Below are 18,831 nucleotides of genomic sequence, written 5' to 3'. Positions count from 1 at the left end.
GGCCGCGATGGCGCCCCTCCCGATTCCACGCACAGAAGCCAAGCGGCCCGGCACACCCGGCGACCGGACAGCGCCTGCGGCAGCGCACCCGAGGCCGCCGCCGCAGGCTCCTGTCGCGGGCCCCGGGCAGGCCGCGTGGCGGGCACGTGCCTCGCGCGAGGCCGGCAGAGGAGCCTTTCCAGGCGCCTCCCCCGCGCGCCCCGCTGAGCCTGGGGCGGCCGCCACCCGAGGGCCGGCCCCTCCCTTCTCCCCGGCGCAGCCCGGCGCGGCGACGGCCCGCGACGGGCGCGGCGCTCGCCGGCGCGGCGACGGCCCGCGACGGGCGCGGCGCTCGCCGGCGCGGCCCGCGTGGTCTGCCGCCGCCGCTTCCGGCCGCTCCCCAGTGAGGCTGCGCGGCGGCGGGCACGCCGAATGGCTGAGGCGCCGCCGCGCCGCCGGCTCCTTCTCGCGACGGCAGCCGGGCGGGCGGACGGACTCGCGCGGGGGAAGCCGCTCGCTCGCTCGCTCGCCGCTCGCCGCCGCCCGGGGCCCGCCGCGGCGCCATGGTCTCGTGGATCATCTCCCGGCTCGTGGTGTGAGTACCGCGCGCCGCCGCCTTTGCGGCGCGAGAGCCGCCCGTCCCCGAGCGCGCCGGCTGAGAATGCCTGGCCGGGCTTCGCAGCCGCCTATTTTGAGCCGCGGCTGGGCGGCCGCCGACGCCCGGGTCTCTCGCGCTCGGGCAGCGGAGGCCGGCGCGGGCCCCGGCAGGGTTCTGGCACGGCCAGGCCATGTGTTCCCGGCTGGAGGGGCGGCTGTTCCCGGATGGGCTGGGCGAAGCGGGAGGCGCGTTCGGGAAGGCTGCTGCGCAAGAGGGCTGCCTCCGCAGCATCCCTCTCGCAGGGGGCCCCGGCGTGGCTCCGGGAGGGCAGGACGGGGCAGACCCCGAGGACGGGAACCGCCGCTTTCTCGCTGGCAATGGGTCGTTCTAGCGGAGGCGCGGTCGGGGCGCTGTCTGGAGCGATCCGACGGGAGGGGGGAGGGAGGAAAGAGCCGTGACTGCGCTTAGCCGCTGCTCACCTTACATAATATAGCCAGGCGTGCAGAAGGCTGGGGTACCCCCCCCCGCCTGGGGTCCCCCCCGGCACCCAAAACAACGGAGCTTGGCTGTGCCTTTGGTGGGCAGCCTAGAGGAGGAGGTGGAGGAGGAGTCCGCTGCTTCAACATTTGGTCTGGCGGTGAGAATTGCCTGTCATGGAGAGCCGGAGACATGCTGCGTGCACAGGAATTCCTTGGAAAGTGTCCCTAGGAAGCGAACAATGGAGCCCGTTTCCACAGCCATCCGACTCTGTAAAGGGATGCTTAAGAGAAGCGAGTCAGAGAGGGAAGGGCCCGCTGTGAAGAAAGGGGACGCGTGCCTAGGATGAGGAGCAGAACTAGGAAGGAGCCGGGGTTTCTTGTCGATGCGTCTTTTGGGGGAAATGTAGCTTTGCCAAGGTTAGCAAAGTGATGGGATGAATCTCAATGGATGTTCATATTCCTTGGGCTTATTATTCTAAGGGTGAAACCCTATGCATGTTTGGACAGAGGAAACTCTGGGAGTTGTGGGATTCTTCTTCTGTCTAAATGTGCATAGGATTGTACCCGAAGACACTGAAGATGGTTTGTTGCTGGAGGCCCAGGACTCTCTCTTTCTGGTCTGACGGAGATGTGTTAGGTCTAGGAAAGCCTTCCCCAACCCACTGCCTTCCTCATGGGTTGGACTACAGCTACCATCATCCCCATGCCTCCCCCAACCTGGCACCCTCCAGATTTGCTTGGCTACAACTTCCAGCATCCGCCATGCCATATGGCACTGATGAGAGTTGTCATCCAACATATCTGGAGGGTGCCAGGGGGGAAGGCTGGCCTAGGATAAGCCCCCAGCAAGTGTGGAAGGCTGATTTAGGTGTTCTTTCTCCTGCCTTGTGTCTCTGTCCAGTAGACTGAAAGGCACAGGAAAATGGTAGGTTAATCTTTAGCTTCCCCTCTGTAGCAGTCAAGAGCCTCTTGATGACAGATCGTATACTTAAGTGACAAAGCATTTCAAGGGGTGTGGAACACTTATGCGATCTTCATCAATCTGCAGCTGTTGCTTACTGTGGTTGGGATTCCACTTTATTAGGGTGAGCCATGTTAAATATTATATGAGTATTTTGCAAGCCATATGAGTGTTTCACTGACATAAATGATCAGTGATAAACAATGACACTTCAGGTTTTGTTTCTACAGAGCTATTTCTCTCTCTCTCTCTCTCTCTCTCTCTCTGTGTGTGTGTGTGTGTGTGTGTTTGCTCCCATAATGTACATAGTATTTCTAAGTCCTTGTTTAAAGACACAGTTTGACTCTTCTGTACGTTTGGTACAGTTTAATGTAGTTTCTCTTTGATTTTAAAACATAAGCCCATTTTTTTAAACAGATAACAGTATGTGCATTTGTTTGCTCCCATAATGAGAAACCTCTTTGAAATAACATTGATTGGTACAGAGTTCTGAGAAACAAAGGCAATCCAAGGGGAGATCATAATATGTGAGGTCATATCTGTTCAGTTTCCAGGGAGGAGGGGGGAAGGAACAGTATATGTGCATTTATAATTCTTTGTTATGCAAAGTCTACAAACAGAAAATGTATCCTCCTGTGAGGATATGACATTAGGACATGCAGGAATAAAACACAAAATGAGGGATTATTCACTTGATAGTGCAGAATGGCCATCACTAATTTGCACATCTACAAGCAGTTCTGGCATAATATAGACCATTCTAGATCCTTCTTCTGAACTTCCTAGGTTGGGTGTAGATGTTAAGGCACTCACTGGGGTCATACAGGTTGGATTAGGGCTTAAATGAAATTGCAGAAAAATAAGCATTTGAGCAAAACTCACCACAGTCCTTACAGGCAAATAACCATTGAGGCTGTGGCTTGAGTTTACTGAAGCTAATGTGCTAATTCAGAGCATGCCCATTTGAAGCAAGCATTGGAACTTCCAAGGGAGGAGACAGGGGAATGCATTAAATGCTAGCAGCTAAGAGTGTTAGTTGACTCCCAGCCAAGATGTTTTCAAACCTGAGGCAGGAACACTCTCAAAGCAACTGTTAGGAGAAACACAAAAACCAAAGGGAGCCAGGTTGGCCCATAAGAAAAAATTCACAGTGTGCAGTCAGGAAATATATTGACTTGTATCAGCCTTTCCCAATGTGGTACCCCCTAGATGTTTTAGACTACAACTCCAGCAGGGCCACTGGTAAGGGATGGTGGGAGCTGTAGTCCGTCTGGAGGGTACCACATTGGGAGAGGCTGCTCTATACAATTAGTTGGCAGGCGGGCAGCCTCCTAACCAAGGTCATTGGAAAGGCAGGAACTGGGGAACACAGGCTGGACATGCGCTGAACTGCAGTGTTGAAGCGGGGAGCAGCAGTGGCCAATAACAGACCGATTGAAGATGCAAAGTATGAAGGCCTGAACTTATAGGGCAACTGATGTCACCCCATTTGTTGCTCACTGGGAGTCTCTAACCCCCTTTTTAGGGCCCGTCAGAGCTGCCCAGACCTTGAAGGGCCTTAAATAAGACTGGGAGGGGAGCTCTGTGTTCACATGGAAGCGTTGCAGGTTCCTAGTGGAAGCCCTGTCCTAGGTGCTGGAAGCACTGTGTGGGCTGTATGACTTGGACAACAGTGACCTCTCTCCCCCACCCAAATTCCCTCTTCAGTGTTGTGGGTTTTGTATTTAGTCTCATTCACACATATATAAACCTGTTTCCCATTATCTCCTTTCTCCGGATGGAATGTAGGTTTGCAAAGCTAAATCTCCTTGTCTGGCTATCCCTGCAATATTGCTTTACTCAAATATTGTGAAGATGCTATAAGAAAATGTAGGGCAGTCTGTTTAGTTCAGCTGCCTCTTTCTTTGTGCTTCAGTTTAATTTTTTAATGCACATCACAGGCTTTCAGGTCTGATCTTACCCACATAGATTTCTAGTTCATCTGCAATGATGTAGCTGTACCTTTAACAAAAAATATTAGTTGGCATTTGAATGAGAATGATTTCTGGACCACATCTTCAATTTATTTTTGCTTTGTTAGAACTCTGATGTTCTTTCTTTCTAAGGGCTGCAAATTGCTTATGAGGCCATTTTGATGACCATCCTCTTCACTGACGGCTGGAATTTATCTTCCCATTTGGCCCTTACGGATGGTATATATCGGCCCCTTGAGGCTTTTTTGGATGAGAATTTGATAGAAGAAGACAGACCCCATCATGTCATAGTGCTTTGCGCACTGTATTCCAATATCACATAATATATGAAATTTAATCAAACCTATTCTCTTGTATTGAGCCCAAGAAGATTCTCAGCCTTGTCATTATCATTACTCAGTAGTCTATGCTGTATTGCTCATTGGTACCCCCAGTACAGGTTATAAAAAGGATACAAATTCTTTAGTCTAAGGTTTTTCGAGGCTTTCATTGATCTTGGATCTGAGTTTTCACATTATTCCAGAACATGTGACTTCCGCGTATAGTTTCACAGCCAGAGGGGGACATATGGACTGTCCTTTGTTCCTCCTGGGAATGTTCTCATTCCTTTTATGTGCTTGACCAAATCATGCATCTTACTGTCAATTTAGTTGCCTGCAGCTACAGCCTCAATGATGGATGGGAGGGCAAGAAAGTGGAAAGAGAAAGGAGTGGAGGAAGGCCTTCTTTTGCATCCCTGGCCTGGCTTCAGTCTCATCCAAACCTGCTGGGGATACACATAAGAAACACTTGGGGATGGGGGTGGGGGGGCACTTCCTTGTTTAATGGAAGGTGAAATAATCTGAAAAGGTTGCCCTGGCAACATTGGAATTGCCTTTGGGAAAGATGGGCCACCCCAAATCTACCTCCTGGATGAAGTATAAGAAATACAGCTCCCAGAGCTAGGTCTCTGGAGTGGGTGGGAGTAATGTGTCTCTGGGCTTCTCTACAGAAGTGATTTATTGCACGCTCATGATTGACCACTCACAGGTTTGTGGGCCCTTTACATGATGTCATCAACCTGCAGGACATCCCCTGCACTTTTCTCCAGTTATCCTGCTTTCAAAAAGTTTGGAGATAAGCTGAAATAAAAATGAATGCGGCATATTGGCAGTGTGTAATGCTGGTGTAGTGCTAAAATTCAGCCACTGGATTGCACTGTTTCATTAAACATACAGGGCATTGCTGAGAAAGGAAGTTTTTAATACCACATCACATGCTCTGTCTAAAGGAGCCCGTCATAATCCTGCAAAGAAAATGGAAGCAGAAAGCCCCAGTACAGTTGTTGGATTTTAGCCTGGTGTAGAAATGCTCTCTGACAAATTGCCTCTTTCTCCCTGAAGGAAGAATTATATTTGGGGAATGGCTGTGTCTCAGTAGCTTTGCACATAGAAGCTCCTTCCAAAGAAACACCACTGTCTGAAACCCCGGACAGCCGCTGCCAGTCACCGTGGACCAGCCCTCCCCAGTCTGGTGCCATCCGGATGTTTTGGACTGCAACTCTCGGCATTTCTGACCATTGGCCACACTGACAAGGGCTGTTGGAATCTGAAGTCCAAAACATCTGGAGGGCACCAGGTTGGGGAAGGCTGGTGTAGACTGTACTGAGCTAAATGGACCACTGTTCCTCACTTGGTATAAGGCAACCTTGTATGTAAGCCTACTTCCTGTTTTCTGTCTGTTTTGTTTATGTTCTGTGAATGCAAAAGCTCTTAGAGTGACAAAGAGATAAATGGCGATGCGTGTGTTACATATAATAACTAGCTAATTTGATGGATGGAGAAAGAAAATAAAAGGGAGAATTTGACCACTTGCTTATCCAGCCTCATTTCCCACCTGGATGAATAGTCTGGATTCCCCTGCTTCACTCCTGCCCCCTCCATCCATCAATGAGGCCATCACCAAAGCTGGAGCAAGGGATGTCGGGAGTTGGCTTCATGAATATCACCTGACCTGAGCTCTTGCCATCAGCTGCTCCCACCTTCCTTGTGATCCCCATGCAGTGCTGTAAGGCTCCTGTTTCAGGCTGAGGATGCACCACATTTTGTTGTGGATCCCCATTTCTTCCTCTTAATACACCAGTTTCTGGCTTCCTGTCTGTCAGTTTGGAATAAAGACGAGGCCACCCGCAGACAAGATAGCAGTTTTACATACTCAGGGAATTCCCCAAGATATGCGAAAGTATATTAATTTGTAATTAAAACAAAGCATATTAGAGGTATATTAATTTCTAATTAAAAGAAAAGGAACATTTAAAACAAGACAAAAAAACAGCCTGAACTGGTCTGAACGTACTCAGTGGAGCCATGGAATGTTGAGGGTGTCAGCTGTGGGGAGGAGGAAAATGTCTGTAGGGAGGAATTTGCCTGTTTGAGCTCCAAACCACCTGAGGGAGTGTAAGGGAGAAATTTAAGGATAATCTAACTAAGCAGGACCCTTGATTACAAGTATTTTATTTTATTCTTATTTCATTTCTATATCACCCGATAGCTGAAGATCTCTGGGGAGTTCACAAAAATTAAAAACAAGTGACAGGCCTTTACTTCCTATGTATATCTGGCTTGGGTTCAGAGAGATGTGGTTTGTGTTGTGGTGCGAGGAAGCCCCAAATCACACAGACAACTATTTGAAATAGGAAAGAATTCTTTTATTAAAGACAACACACACACACACCTTTCAGTGAACCTTAACACAGAAATAGAAAAAGATAGTTAGCTTAGTATATTCAGTGGTGAAGGATCTGTCTTCAAAGACCCTCTGAATGGAATTAAAAGGAAACCTAGGGATCTTGAATGAAGGCACAAGGGCATTTGGAGCAAGGGTCTGTTTTTTACCCTTCCATTTTGCTAGCCCATGACCATAAATAGAAATACTAATGTTTTAAACTTACTGATTGGTTACAGTAGGAAAGTCTAGCCTTCTTGAGGACCCCTCATCAATTTAAGGCAACACCCTCCTGCTTATGTCTTTGCTGACATCTGGTTTGCTCTACAGTTCTGTAAAAATTTCCTCATTTGTTCTCTGTGGTTTTATCCCATGGTTTAGACCTGTCTGGGGCATGAACGTTATTGGACAAGAATTCTCATCATGTTCTCTTTTTCCCAGGTCAAGCTGCCTGTCAGTAATAGACCAAGAGCAAACTTCAGTTCAGAAAGCAGCCTTTTTAGCTAGGCCCCTTTGGTATGCGTGATATGATTGTTGCCTTAAATATGCTTTTTTCACATTTGCAGCCCCCTTCAGTTGTGGGAAATAAAGTTGGGGGGGAAGGGTGCCATGATGTTAAAAAAGATCCCTCCCTATGCTACATGCTCCTTTCTTTTCCCTGCTCTCAAGACACCCCCCCCCCCCAGATTGCAATTAAACGCTCAGATTCAAAGCTGGCTACCAGCACCATCGTTTTCAGTATTATATAGCAAGTAGGGGAAGGTTTCCGGAGGATGGGAAGGGAAAGAAAAACAGTATGTTTTCCTTTCCCTCTTTTTGAAACCTCCCATGCACCAGCTCTGAACAGCATTACAAGGCTCCTGTTCAAGAACAGTAACACTTGTTAGGGGTTGCAGATCCTTGCAACATTTTGTTGCAGATCCCCACTTGGCCTCTCTATTAGCAAACTAGGGAGTCACCCTGCAGACACAGGAATAGTAGAAAGGGGGTGCCTCAGATTAAACACCAGAAATCATGCCTCATGAGCATTTGATCATTGGAAATCCCTTCTTCGCAGGACTATATTGGAGTCATGCTAACTTAGGTTGGGAGTTATGCTGTGCTTCTGTCGACCAATAAGTGAAGGTTTCGTGGGCACCCCTTGGCAGGGAGTGCAATTTCTGACGCATCCTAGAATTGAAATAGAGATAATCATGTGACTACTCTGTGAATATGGAAATAGTTTTAGACCTTGGAAACACGAAATGATGATAAATGACAATATCACACCTAGGGCGCTTCCAGATGAGGCTTTTCTCACACTGCCGCCCTACCTCATTCACAGAATTTTATGTGGGGCCCAGACATTGTCATCTTCCACTCTTAGCCCTCCTGTGTTTTCTTACCACTTCATTTGCCTTTTTTCTTACTGCAGAAAATCCAGTAAGGAGAAAGAGACAGAATAGCTGCACACTGCATTCTGATTGGCTAGGAGCCCTCTGTCTGGAAGCACCACTAAGTTGGACCTACTGCACTAAGACAAAATTTCTCAGGCTTGCCAGAAGGACAGCTTACGTAGCAATCTGAAATGAGCTAGCAACCAGGAGTTGTGTTGTAGCCAAGCAATGAAGGCAGAAGCCAGGACCAAAGGAAAAACCAGGAGTTAGGATCAAAGGATACAGGATTGCACTAAAGCTCAGGGTGACCACATTGCTTCTCAGGCTCCTTCCTGTCCAGGAGGACCCAGTGGCCAGCCTGGGCAGGCAGAGTCATTCCAGAGGCTGAGGGTCCTTCACTGCCCAGGCCCTAGGGGGATCTTGCAACATTTTGCTGTTTGGCAGCTCACCATACAGATCCCAAGACTATCAGTCCCAGACTCACCGGCTCCTGACATCATCATACTTCTTCTCTGGAGAGAAGTGTGATAATTCCAAAATCACTGTAGCATTTTTAGTGGGGTTCATAAAATATTTAAGAAAACATGCTCATTTTTCTTTTAAAGCATGCTGCATGTATTTATTACATTTCTATACAGCCCAATAGCCAAAGCTTTCTTTTTCACTAATTGTCTGGTACTTAACCACTGCAACTGAATAAACAGTCAAATCCTTCTAATTAGCTGTAGGGATGGGCTAATATGGCTGTTTCCAGCCCTTGTCACTTTTGTATGTTTTAGCTATTCTGTTTCCACATTGAGAACAGGCTCAAATTTAAACCCTTAAGTCAGTAAAACTTTGATACTAGATACAGGATCTGAAAACTGCTGGGTTTTGTATTTCCAAAATGGGATTCTAAAGCACATTTACCTGAAAGTAAACCCTATTAAGTGAATGTATTGGTTTTTAGCAGATATGTATAGTACAAGTGAATAATGGGCTGTTTTATCATTTTATTGTATGTATTGATACGTTACTTTACCGACATCAGAGAGCTGCCCTGGCAAATAGCTATATAGAAATATTTTAAGCAAATAAAGGGCTGAATGCCGCTACTTATGCTATGCTGGGCCCAGAGATACAGTGGCAGAATGGCTGCCAAATCCCATGCCTGCTCAGCTTGGGGGACAGGGAAGCATACCATAAAAGAAAACAGAAAACCAGCAGAAAAGTAGACATACAGCACCCCCGGAAACACTACTACAACCCATCAATTAGGGTCTGTGCCAGCAATATCACCCACATTTAGAGGCAGCCAATAAACCAGGTTGATAAAAATCAATTATTGTTAAAAAAAGATTAAAAAAATTAAATAGGATTTTTAAAATTTAAACCAGATTTTGAAATGTTCTTAAAAGAGCCTAGGTCAAAGATATCATTATGAATACTAGTTATACAACTTCTAGTTATATGAATGTGTTAGTTCATGGAGATGGGAGAGATTCTGCACGGCATGTGGTGTTCAGAAGTGCCTGCTCGCTTGCTCTTTCTCTGTCTGTCAGTCTGTCAAGGCCTTGCCTCTCTCTAAGTACAAAGGTAGAGAAGGGTAATGAATAGATGATTTGGGGGGGTGGAGTAGATCTGAACAAGGAGGAGGAGCGTGGATATAAATGCAAGGGACAGGGGAGGGGAATAGAAAGTGAAACCAAAAGTGAACAGAGCATATTCATGCAGTCCTCCTGACACCTGAGGAAACTTCTGCTGTATGTATCCTCCACTGGGTACCTATTTCCTAATGAAACCTACATCTCTGAATATGTATTAAGGTTATATTAAACAATAAAAAACTAAAAATGATCATTCAATAGAACCTTCCTCACTAGTGATTTAAACTGTGATTTAAATCATTAAAATTGAGTCCTTCAGAGAAGTGATTTAAATCAAATCAAGCTGCAATGAATACATGTCAGTCTGGGCACACACCCCGCGCACACACACACTCTGATGCCAGAGTGTCCCCGCAGTGGCTCACTCCATAGGGCACGGGGCTGGGAAGCAGCAGATGGGAGGTCAAGCTGAATCACTTTTTGCAAGCCTGGGGAAAAACAAATGCCTGGGGCAAAAGGGAGGGAACTCCCAGGACGCAAACACTTACTGTAAGCCCCACACAGTTCCCTAACCACTCAGTTGCAGCAGCAGCAGACAGGAATCAGACACTTCATGGGACATTTCTCTCCCCAGGACCCAGTCATAGATGCTGGGAGCACAGGGGGTACAACAGGGGGCCTAGCTGGGTGGAGCAGGTTATGTTGTGTGTGCTGGAGGGCCCTGGTTCAAAACAACTCTTGGGACAATGTCAAAGCCTTTCTTGATAAAGATCTGGGATGGAAGAGATCCTGACAGGGAAAAACACACTTGTTAACCGCTCACTCTAGTAGGGCTCCTGTACATTGGACAGTGGCTTGATAGCAGCGTAGCGGGTGTAGTGTAGCGTCCCTTAAGGCACCACCTCCATGTGAGGAACACCTTCACCTGTTGCATCATGTCTTTTGCAGGGTGTGCAAGGGTAGAGGAGCTTGCCTGGAGTAAGTAGGTCAGCAACCCCACAGATGAACAGCCGGGAGCATCCTGCTGTTCTCTGCTGCAGGTCCTGGCTTGGCCCTTACTCCGCATCTGCATGGAACAGGATGTGAGACAGATCCTGTACCCGTGGGAGAGCAGCAGCCAGTGGAGAGCAAGAGGTGACACAGATACAGTAACGAGGAGCAGTCAGCAGCTGGAGCACACTGCTGAAACCAGATGCCCAGCAGGCATTTGCAAGGGAGTGAGAGAGAAAAGGGGGTGGTGCCACCGGAGAGCTTTGCCAGTGCTCATGTCTCAGAGCATTTCTACCCCAGCCTAAAATCCTGCAACTTTACCGGGGCTTTCTGCTTCTGTTTTAAATGCAGGATCATGATGGGCTCCCTTTAGACGTGCTTCCCTTCCCCCTTAGCTGCATGTTCTCTGTTTCATTATACAGCCACTCAGTGGTGCTGTGGTCTACCGCCTCTTATTGCAGGATTTCCACTTTTCACGAAGGAACTCAGCATGCAGTCATCTGATAGGTCATTATCGCCAGTCTTTTAAAAAATGGGATAAAAGTCATTTAGAGTGGGAGATGCCTTGTATCCTGCTCTGGAGCAAGTCTTGGCTGTTTGCAAGTGAGTAGAGGGGGCGAGGCAATAGAGTAGTCAAGTTGGCAAACAAATGGTCAAGCACACAGGTTTCAGTCCAAGGCATTTTCAGCTAAGACGGGAGTGGTCAACAATCAAAGCAGGGGTCAGGAGACCGGCAATCAGTCAGGCAGCAAGGAGCAGGCAGCAGCCAGAGTAGTCAAGATACAGGCAAGAGGTCAAACACAATAAAGCAGCCAGGTGCATTACACGGTCCAGAAGCAGGGTCATTGAGCAGCCCAAGAGGTCAGGAACCAGAGCATCAGACACAGGACACACTACAGGAGGCAAGGCACACAGCAGAGGCTGGAAGGACCAAGTTGTTCCAATGCTGGCTGGGTTCCCAGTGCAGGCTTTTAAGCTCCAAGCCAGCCAGACCCCACCCAGAGTCAGCTGTAGCAATCAGGGCTCCCTTCCCAGAGCCTACTCCTGAGGAGTCCTTTTCTCCTGAGGAGACCTCTTTTGCAGGTGAGCAGTCCTTTGCCCAGCCTCTTGAGGCAACAACGCTCCCGGGGATCAGGGGGTGGCTCAGCCTCTGCCTCTGAGGCAGAGTCCGCCTCTCCTGACCTGGATGGCCCAGCAGCCACTTCCCCCAAGGGTTCAGGCTCCTGTGGGGCTGGTAGCAATCCCTGGGCTGGGGTATCCTGGGCTTCTGGGGCCTCCAGCTCCGCCTCTGAGGAAGACTCCTCCAGTTGGGGCATGACAACCCTGGAGGTTGATGTTGTCAGGTAAAGGACCTGCAAACTTCCGTGAGTAACCAATCTCAATTGCAGGATAAAAGCCCTGTGGAGAAGCCCTCAGCTTCATTGCCCCAAGGTGGGGAGTGGGAAACTGCAGTGATAGTGAGTATACTTCCCCCTATGGAGTTGTAGTTAAACACTGCATGTGCGGTCACTGTTTGCTCTCCTGCATGGATCCAGACTGTGATCCCCCTACAAGACTAAAGTGCTCATGAGCATTTGGCCCACAGTGGCAATAGCTGGAGTGGAGTGCCTGGCTTTTATATGTGAGGAGGGGGAGTGCTCCCCGTGTGTGGGAGACACTGCTTCCCACACACAGTTTGGGCAAGTTCCAGTATTCATATATAGCAAAAGGGGGAGGGGGAGACATGGCAGACAGCCACAGCAGTTCCCCCTTACAGCAAGTATGTCCCCTTCCCTTGCATCTGGGTGGTATATTCCATGCTGGCACCTGCAGCTGGTGGAGTGGAGGTGGCTGTTGGGGGTTTGTGCCAACGGACCTGTTAGGGTTCTCGGCAGAGAAGTGTTAGCAAGGTGTGCAAGTTCCGATCTTTGCTCATTATACAAACATGCTCGCTTTGTGTGCAGCGTGCACTTTCCCTGTAGCTTTCCTTCACCAGAGTTCCCCCTTGTGACCTTTAAGTGTATGTGAAGCTGGAGAGATGATAGCCCCGTGGCGTGCGCCCTATCGTCTGACTTGAACTTTTTGTACTGGTGGTGGTATGCTGTGATTGAGTGTTGAGTTACACCATATCCTATGTTCTGTCTTGCCGATGTGGGCAGGGCAGGAGGTAGTAGAGGTACTGAAGTGTATGAGAGGCAAATTCCTCCTTACACCATGTCTGAGGCTGCTGGTTTTCCTATGGATGGCGGGGGTGGGGGGCATGAAATGAGTATAGGATCTGGCATACATGTTCTCCTCCCATACGCAGTCTATCGCCCACATTGCATCTCCTTTCTGCAGCTTCACTGGTATATCCTTGCTGGTAGCAAGAACATTTTCTTTTGTCATCTTAAGGTCGAAACTGACCTTAGACTGGACTAACTGCTATGCCCTCTCCCAGAAACATCTATTTTCCCCCTTTTTACTTGCACCCAGCCTGAGGAAAGAGTTTTGTGCAACTCAAATGCTCACATACTACATTGTGAACTTAATACCTTTGTCAGGATGAATTTTACTAACCTTGTAGTTTTTTGCTGTTCCTCAAACATGTAATCTTCTGCATTTATTATAGTTATTTTTACCCTGCCCTTCAGCCGGGTGGCTTACAAATAAAAAATTATAATTAAAACAAATATTGCATTTTCTTTTTTTTTACTAGATGTATTTACCACTTCACCATCTTTTTCAGCTTATAGTTGGGCTAGTTAAAGAATGGTAAAATTATTCTGCTCATTCAGAGCAACAATATAGGGGCGCTGCTCTGAATTCTGATAGATATGATCCTTGAAGTGGAATGCAAGCGACCTGGCCTGGCTATTCAGTATGTGTGGGAAATGCACTCTGCATATGTTCAGATGCGAAAGCAGATAGTGACTTGGTAGATGTGATCCCTAAAGTGGGATCAAGATGGCTGTGATTATTCATTGTATGGAGGAAGGTATGTCCCAAAGCATCCTATGCTCATGAATACTACACATATGCTAAAGTGCTGCTCTGCTCATGCTCAGTTATTGTATAATGTTCATCTGCACTACAACCTGATCAACTCCAAAATTCTCCAGTCACTACTGCTGAATAATAAACTAGAAATTAAAATAAGGTTGCAGTCCTAAGCATTCTTAATTGAAAGTTAATTTTGTCTAAAGCTTACTTCAGAGTAAGTAGACTTACTTCAGAGGAAGTGTGCTTAGGTTGGAAGTATTAAAATAAAATATACCATTACTTCTCTTTCAGAGATAGAACATGTGGGACAAAGCTCACCCCTCCTCCCCCATACACACACAAATGCACTTTGCCCCATCCACTCCCAAATATCTTTTTCTGATCTGCTACTGCTATTGCAGTAAAAACAATGAAGAAACTTGTGGCATCTTAAAGATGTGTTTTAAGGAACCCAAGATAAACATAAAATCAACAAAAATAAAGCACTGACCCATCAATCAGCATAGTGAATCAAAAAAACAAAAGAGCTGCAGGGTAACTGCAATACCTCAGCAATCAGGTGAGCACAGGTGCTTTCTGAAAGAGCCAGGATTCTGCCCGGTGTCTAAAGCTACGAAGTCTCTGGGCCTGTTGGGCCTCCTTGGTGGGCGGGGTGGGGGGATCTTACAGTTTTGGTGCTCCTGCTCCTAGCAGATGCCTGTTGTGCCTCATTTGGCAGAGGCAGCTGGAGCAAGGCTCTGGTGGTGAACGGAGCATACAGGGCAGCACCCCAGAAGAAGGGGTGTCTCTCAGGTACCCACTTCCCAGTCCATGTAGGTTTTGAAGCATTTAAAAGTGGGGAACCTTTTTTGGCCTGAAGGTGGAATTGCCTCTAAACAGGGCCACCCACTGCTAGCCTTCCCCTCCCCCCTGATTGTCCAGACTCCATTCATACTCACACCCTCACGCACAACACACACTCCCCCCTCCCAGAAATCCCCATTCAGCAATTAAGCTTTTTCAAGCTTCTATTGGCACTAATGGATGCTTTTTTAAACCCTGATTGCAATGTGAGGGTGATTTTTCGAGTGGGGTCACGGTATTTTGGAAAGGGGCAATTATCCCTCCCCAGCAGCACAGGGCAGGGGAGCATGGGAAATCTCTCATCTCCAATTAGCAGCTGATCAGAAATAAGAGGTTCTCCTTTCCTGGGGGTGGGCAAAGAAGCAGGTGGGCCGGTTAGGAACGCTTGCAGGTCAGAGGTCCCACATGGCTGCTTTAAAGGCTAAACCCAGTGTCTTGAACTGAGCCCAGAAAGGGACAGGTAAACCCATGCAGGCTGCATAAGGCTGGAATCATGTTCTGACTGCCTAAAAATGCGGAATGCGGCAGCACCATTCTGTATCCAGTTACGTTTCAGACAAGATGGACCCTTGACACCACCAGCTTCTGGGCCCTACTCTCAAAGAATAGTCAGAGCAACTGAGGCATGGTGCCTCCTAGTCCCATCGCAGCAAGGTGTCTATGAACAAAACCACAGTCAATGGTATTGAAGGTTACTGAGAAGATTCAGGGGTGTTAACATGGTCACATCCCCACTCACCATTTTCTGACACATACAAGATACCGAGGAGTAGATTGCGCTCACAGGGGCGGCCTGTCCATACAGGGGAACTATGCAGTCACCTAGAGCACCAAGTTAAGTGGGGTGCCAAATTCAAGGGGAAAAAAATACACATTAAAAATACAAATAAAATAATGGAGATGTTATTTCAATTCCTGTGTGCATACAGAGAGAATCTGACTGAGGCTGTGGAGGTGAGCAAGGAACAGACGGGGATGGTGGGGCTAAGTCAGGTCACCCACTCACCTGCCCGCCCCAGCTTGCCCTTAGTTGACGTGGGGTATCCCACTGCTCTGTTGCTGCTCCCACTCTGAGGCAGGGAGTGAAGGCCCCCCCCCCCCGAGCAGCCACTTCCTTTGCCCTCGGCGGGCTGAGCCTAGGGGTTGGCAGTGCCTTGCGGGCCATGTCGCCTTGAGGATGCAACTGGGGCCCTTCTGCCAGGACTGTGCTCCTCTCCTGGGTTGATTTTATCAGACCTTCTGTGTTGATACAGCACTTAGTAAAAGAAAAGAAAAAAAGAAAACTAACACCCAACACCAATTTGGGTGCGTTTTATTATAAATGATAGTTATTGTGGCGGGGGGGATTGCCTCTTCATTGAACAGAAAATAGGGGCAAAATGTTTTCCAGTTTACTAAAAGCCTCAGCCTAATTCTGCCCTTGGGGTTTGTGGGTGGAGGCGCCAGTTGCATGGTTTGCCTAGGGCCCCCATTACTGGCAGCTAGTCTAGGGCTGCCCCTGCGTACTCATTGGTGGGAGGGGCCGCAAGTGAGGTCACATTAAAGAAATTGTGGCTATTGTGTAAGGAGGGGAGAACAGGGTCATTAAAACAGCAACACATAATTCTCATCCAGAAAAGGAATGCATGCCATTACTTCCTCTTCTAGTTCACTAGATTCTGCCCTCATCAAAGAGTATACTACTACATTTTTTTGCCTATGGGTCTGTGGATGTCTGTTGAAAGTTTCCTGTTGTACTGAGACTGATAAAAAATGAGATTTGTGTGGGATAAAACAATATCTGCTATTAACTATTGGTGATGTATAATGATGCAGGTGCACTTATCAAGCAGCCGGAATTGACTGCAGCTCCCTGTTAAATGCAGCCTCAGCAGCCAGCATGGGTTTACCACTCAATTTGAAGTATCCAATATTGAAGTAGTGGCAGGCAGCCTCTTTTATGCCCAGGTGAGGTGGTGACCTGAGCTGAAACACAGAAAGGGGTCAGTAAAGATTGACTTGAAGGTATACTTTAGAAAAATATACTATGCACAGAAACAGTATTTTGAGCCATTTGGAACTAGAATATAGGGTACCCACAAATGACCACTTATACACCACTTGCTTACCATGGCGCATATGTAACAGTGCATGCTGTCTGGCCATGTGAAGTGGGACATTTCTCCATGCCCCTGCCACTAACTGGAAATGTGGGGAAGCTGGGATCTAAAAAAACCCCCACTTTAGCATTGTCCACAAACAATTAACTTACCACATGGTGACAAACATACTGTGGTAGGTAAGCAACTATGGAATACATCAGGCTTCCCAACCTGGTGCTCTCCCCAGATGTTCTGGACTTCAACTCCCATCAGCATCTGCCAACATGGTACATTGCCAGGAATGCTGGGAGTTGTAGTCCAAAAACATATGGAGGGTACCAGGTTAGAGAAGCCTGGATAAATGATCACCTTTATCTGTAGCCATCCAAGAATACATATCACTGTTCCCAGGAAAGGAGGTGCATATCATTTGCATATATCATCCTTTAGAAAAGTATTATTTTGCTGCTTTCATATACTTTGTATTACTGCTAGTTCAGTATATAAATTCCGGGTTCTAGTCCCCACTCGGCCATGGAAGCTCACTGGGTGACCTTGGGCCAGTCACAGACTCTCAGCCCAACCCACCTCACAGGGTTGTTGTTGTGAGGATAAAATGGAGAGGAGGAGGATAATGTAAGCCGCCTTGGGTTCCTTGCAAGAGGAAAAAAGGCGGGGTATAAATGCAATAAATAAATTGTGGTAGACCAAATTGATATAAATCTTGAGCTACCGGAAGTACAAGCTGGGTTTTGAAGAGGAAGAGGAACTAGAGATCAAATCGCCAACATTCGCTGGATCATGGAGAAAGCAAGAGAATTCCAGAAAAACGTCTATTTCTGCTTCATTGACTACGCTAAAGCCTTTGATTGTGTGGATCACAACAAACTGTGGCAAATTCTGAAAGTGATGGGAGTACCAGACCACCTTACCTGTCTCCTGAGAAACCTGTACGAGGGTCAAGAAGCAACAGTAAGAACTAGACATGGAACAACCGAGTGGTTCAAAATTGGGAAAGGAGTACGACAAGGCTGCATATTGTCGCCCTGCTTATTTAACTTATATGCAGAGTACATCATGAGAAATGCCGGGTTGGATGAATCAGAGGTCGGAATTAAGATTGCTGGGAGAATTATCAACATCCTCCGATATGCAGACGATACCACCCTAATGGCAGAAAGTGAAGAGGATCTCAAGAGCCTCTTGTTGAGGGTGAAAGTGGAGAGTGCAAAAGCTGGTTTGAAACTCAACATTAAAAAAACGAAGATCATGGCATCTGGCCCTATCACTTCCTGGCATATAGAAGGGGAAGAAATGGAAGCAGTGACAGATTTTACTTTCTTGGGCTCCAAGATCACCGCAGACAGTGACTGTAGCCATGAAATTAAAAGACGCTTGCTCCTTGGGAGGAAAGCTATGGCCAACCTAGACAGCATAGTAAGAAGCAGAGACATCACCTTGCCGACAAAGGTCCATCTAATCAAAGCTATGGTTTTCCCAGTAGTAATGTATGGCTGTGAGAGCTGGACTATAAGGAAGGCTGAGCGCCGAAGAATTGATGCTTTCGAACTGTGGTGCTGGAGAAGACTCTTACGAGTCCCCTGGACTGCAAGGCGGTCAAATCAGTCCATCCTAAAGGAAATCAACCCTGAGTGCTTATTGGAAGGACAGATACTGAAGCTGAAGCTGAAATATTTTGGCCACCTAATGCGAAGAGAAAACTCTCTGGAAAAGACCCTGATGCTGGGAAAGACTGAAGGCAAAAGGAGAAGGGGACGGCAGAGGATGAGATGGCTAGATAGCATCACCGATGCAATGAATATGAACTTGAGCACGCTCCGGGAGAGAGCGCAGGACAGGAAGGCCTGGCGTGCTATGGTCCATGGGGTCACAAAGAGTCAGACACGACTGAACGACTGAACAACAAACCATCTTTCTGCAGAGAAGCTGCAGTGTTACCAAATGTCCTCCTCAATAGTGTGAATGATGCTTACTAGAAACAGCAGTTTAATTCAGTGTAAACCCCACTGCTTGGAGATAATTTATTTTATTGTGGCATTTTATTGTGTTGCATCCAACACAATGTGATGGAGTAACAGACTTTATGTGAAGCATTACCTTCATGTCCTGCTTGTGAACTCCCCAGGGGTATCTGTCTGGCAGGCTGTGGCTGGAGACCTTCCTAAGGCTGCTTTGTAAGAGCCTTCTGCGGTAAATGAAGGCAGCCCTGACAGCTGCTTTACAAAGCCCTATGTGGGAGTTGCAGAGCTTCCATTTTCTTCCTTCTTTTAAAATAGGATT

The 18,831-nt window shown here is 47.6% G+C and overlaps 1 protein-coding gene across 1 annotated transcript in view; it reads left to right on the top strand.

Moving 5' to 3' along the window:
• Nucleotides 1-255: 255 nt before the first annotated feature.
• Nucleotides 256-18,831, top strand: part of REEP1 (receptor accessory protein 1) — an 87,696-nt gene continuing 69,120 nt past the window's right edge. The window contains exon 1 of the mRNA XM_084860374.1: nucleotides 256-574. Coding sequence (XP_084716500.1) covers nucleotides 543-574 — 32 coding nt within the window. The 5' untranslated portion in view covers nucleotides 256-542. The remainder of the gene's footprint in view (nucleotides 575-18,831) is intronic.

This window comes from Heloderma suspectum, chromosome 5 (assembly GCF_057233095.1).
Source record: "Heloderma suspectum isolate Gila_16-S chromosome 5, 16-S_ref, whole genome shotgun sequence".
Taxonomy (NCBI): Eukaryota; Metazoa; Chordata; class Lepidosauria; order Squamata; family Helodermatidae; genus Heloderma; species Heloderma suspectum.
The sequence above is the reverse complement of the archived record's forward strand: the minus strand, read 5'-3'. Positions and strand labels throughout refer to the sequence as shown.